The 2,867-nt window shown below is 36.9% G+C and overlaps 1 protein-coding gene across 1 annotated transcript; it reads left to right on the forward strand.

Annotated features, from left to right (window-relative positions):
* The first annotated feature begins 464 nt into the window (after positions 1 to 464).
* Positions 465 to 2,594, forward strand: LOC133796169 (uncharacterized). The gene is made up of 2 exons (XM_062233653.1): positions 465 to 738; positions 1,104 to 2,594. The coding sequence occupies exon 2, from the start codon at positions 1,221 to 1,223 to the stop codon at positions 2,292 to 2,294; it is 1,074 nt and encodes a 357-aa protein (XP_062089637.1). The 5' UTR covers positions 465 to 738; positions 1,104 to 1,220; the 3' UTR covers positions 2,295 to 2,594.
* Positions 2,595 to 2,867: the final 273 nt, after the last annotated feature.

Genomic DNA, 2,867 nt, shown 5'->3' on the forward strand with positions numbered 1-2,867 from the left:
ATTTTAAATGGGTGAAAGAAAACTAGATTTAGGTCACACAATAACATCTTCATCTTACTTCCTCCAATGCCATTTAACTCTGTGACCACCAAAAACATTTATTGAACAATGCGATCACAATCATAATAACTTATGGCTGTTTTCGTCGGAAATTATTGAGCAATGTAATCGCTAGTTCTATTCAGAAAATGATTTTGTGTTAATTAGGGTGTTTAAACAAATCTATAATGGTGACATGTCACTGAGGACTCTTTTAGATAATTTTGTTTTTTAAGGGTAAACTTTTATTTTATCATCAACATCCCGCTGATTGAAAAGTCTTCCATAAGTACTAAGTTAGAAGACATTCATAAATGGACTTATCCAAATCAAATATACATATATAAAAACAGAACAAATGAATTCCCTCTTCTCTTCCTTTTCTCCTTTTTGGTCTTATCCATCTAAAGGGGAAAAAACATTTTATAACTGAGAGCAAACAAACGTGCCCTTAAAACGTCACGTTTGAAACACCAAAAGGGTCACGTGTGTTTCAATAAAAGAATGTTTCACAGGCATTACTTCTTAATCTCTGTTTGGTTTGTCTAAATAACGGCATAAAACAAACAAACCGGTTGACAGGAAAAAGGCTTTCATCGCCAGAAATACTATTGCCAATTGGGGAAAAGGGGTGGACAAAGAAAAAAACACAAAACTCTTATTTCGGTGTCAATTCACACCCTCCTCGACCTCGGCTAGGTATATCTCTCTCACTCTACCTTGCTCCATCGCTAAATTGGTTTCTGGGTTTTAATTTTTCATCGAAATAGCGTAATGGGTTTCTCTTATTTTCTCGCTTGGTAGTCTCTGCTATCGTATTTAGTGTTTATTTTTCTTCTTTTGACATTGTTTCCCTAATTGTAGAATTTTATAAAGTTATGATCTTTATACTTGTGAATTCTATCTGGACAATATTGTTTGGTTTTTATACTTAAAGTTTTGTCCTTTTCAATCTTAGAATGTTGAAAGTGCGTTTTGAACTAAGTTTGCAGATGGGTTTTAATTTATCTTCATTTTAAGAAACATGAAAAGTGTTTTCTGATGCAATTTTGATCGCTGTACAGATGGAAACATTTTGGGAAATTAGGGTTTTGGTTTCAGATTGACGATCCTGTAGATTGTCATCTGGGTTTTTACTGAAGAATTCAGGATTTGATTTTGGTGAATTAGGGAGGCTTAAGATGTCTCTCAATCAAAGTTATTCTCGAATTGACACTTTAGGGCTGAAAGCTATGATTGTCCAGAAGATTGGGCTTCAGAGGGCTGAGAAATACTTTGATCAGCTCAGAAGATTGTTTAGTTTTAAGATGAGTAAATGTGAGTTCAATAAGTTCTGTATTCGGACTATTGGGAGGGAAAATCTCCCTCTTCATAACCAGCTCATTCGATCAATTGTGAAGAACGCATGCCTGTCTAAAATTCCACCAACAAAAGGTATTAGGAAAGTGGGGAGCACCCTTAATGTTAAAATTGCAAATGGGTGTCAGAAGAATAATCTTCAATCTCTCTATGGGGATGCCTTTACTCCTTCTCCTCGCAAGGGTAGGTCTCCAGTCAATCGAGAGCGTAAGTTTCGAGATCGCCCAAGTCCTTTGGGCCCGTTTGGAAAACCTCAAAGCGTTACATGTGAAGAGTTGATTTTCAAGGCACAAGAGCAGCAAAGTGCTACAGAATTGCTTTCTCTTGGTAGCAGACCTCCAGTTGAAGTTGCATCTGTAGAAGATGGAGAAGAAGTTGAACAGGATGCAGGAAGCCCTGGTGTACAGAGTAGAAGCCCAGTCACAGCTCCTTTTGGTATATCTATCAATCTGGGTGGAGCTCGTAAAGCTTTGTCTAACCTATCAATTGGTAACAATTACCGGGCAGAGACCTGTCAAAACAGTGGTGAGCTACCTGATACAAAATCACTAAGAAGTCGTGTGAAGCAGAAGTTGGAGATGGAAGGACTCGGTATTTCTGTGGACTGTGCCAACCTGCTGAATAATGGGCTGGATGCATATTTGAAAAGATTACTTGAGCCACCTATACGTTTAGCTGGATCAAGGCGTGAAAATGAACATACGAAACAGCTAAATAGTCGGTTTATACGTGGTGCTAATGGAACAGTAATCCCCGGAAGACAGCAAAGTCAACTGGCTTCTACTTGTGTATCCTTATTAGATTTTCGTGCAGCAATGGAGTTAAATCCCAAATTAATTGGAGAAGATTGGGCCTTACAGCTTGAGAAGATTGGCTTGCGTGCTTCTGGAGAGTGAACAAAACCTTATTTGCATCTTCGCCAGGAAGTCAGCGGTTGTTCAGACCATGAGACATGATGATTCAGTAATTTGAATCAATTCTTTAACCTTACATGAGTTTTGGTCTCTGCCTGTTACAATGTTACATTTATTACAATAGGAAATAAGTAGTGGGTTCTGTGGGAAGTTTTGTGTTAAGTTCATTAGGTTGCATCTAGATATAGAGTTGATATTTGTTATGGAGGGTGCATGTTTATACAACCATTTGTAACTCCTTGATACATTTAATGATCTTACTTTTTGAAGAGTTTAACACCATTCTTGAATTATATAAATATATAATTTTTATGTATTCCTGTTTTTATAATGCACTAAGTTGTGCATGCAATCATGCACTAATTCTTGTTCGGAATGGTACTAGTGATTCCAGCAAAGCATTTGAGAAAGCATAGAACATTAAAACCATGATGAGGTAAATTCATTAATATGTTTATTGTGACCAAGGATCAGATATCCCCAAAGATTCCTAACTCAGCTTTTAAAACTCAATGTTATTCTATATGCTCTAAGGTATGTAACTTACTCGAGGAA

The sequence above is a fragment of the Humulus lupulus genome, chromosome 1, assembly GCF_963169125.1.
Source record: "Humulus lupulus chromosome 1, drHumLupu1.1, whole genome shotgun sequence".
NCBI classification, from domain to species: Eukaryota; Viridiplantae; Streptophyta; class Magnoliopsida; order Rosales; family Cannabaceae; genus Humulus; species Humulus lupulus.

What these genes read in the sequence shown, in the direction of transcription:
- LOC133796169 (XM_062233653.1), top strand. Translation starts at nt 1,221, where the DNA reads ATGTCTCTCAATCAAAGTTATTCTCGAATTGACACTTTAGGGCTGAAA.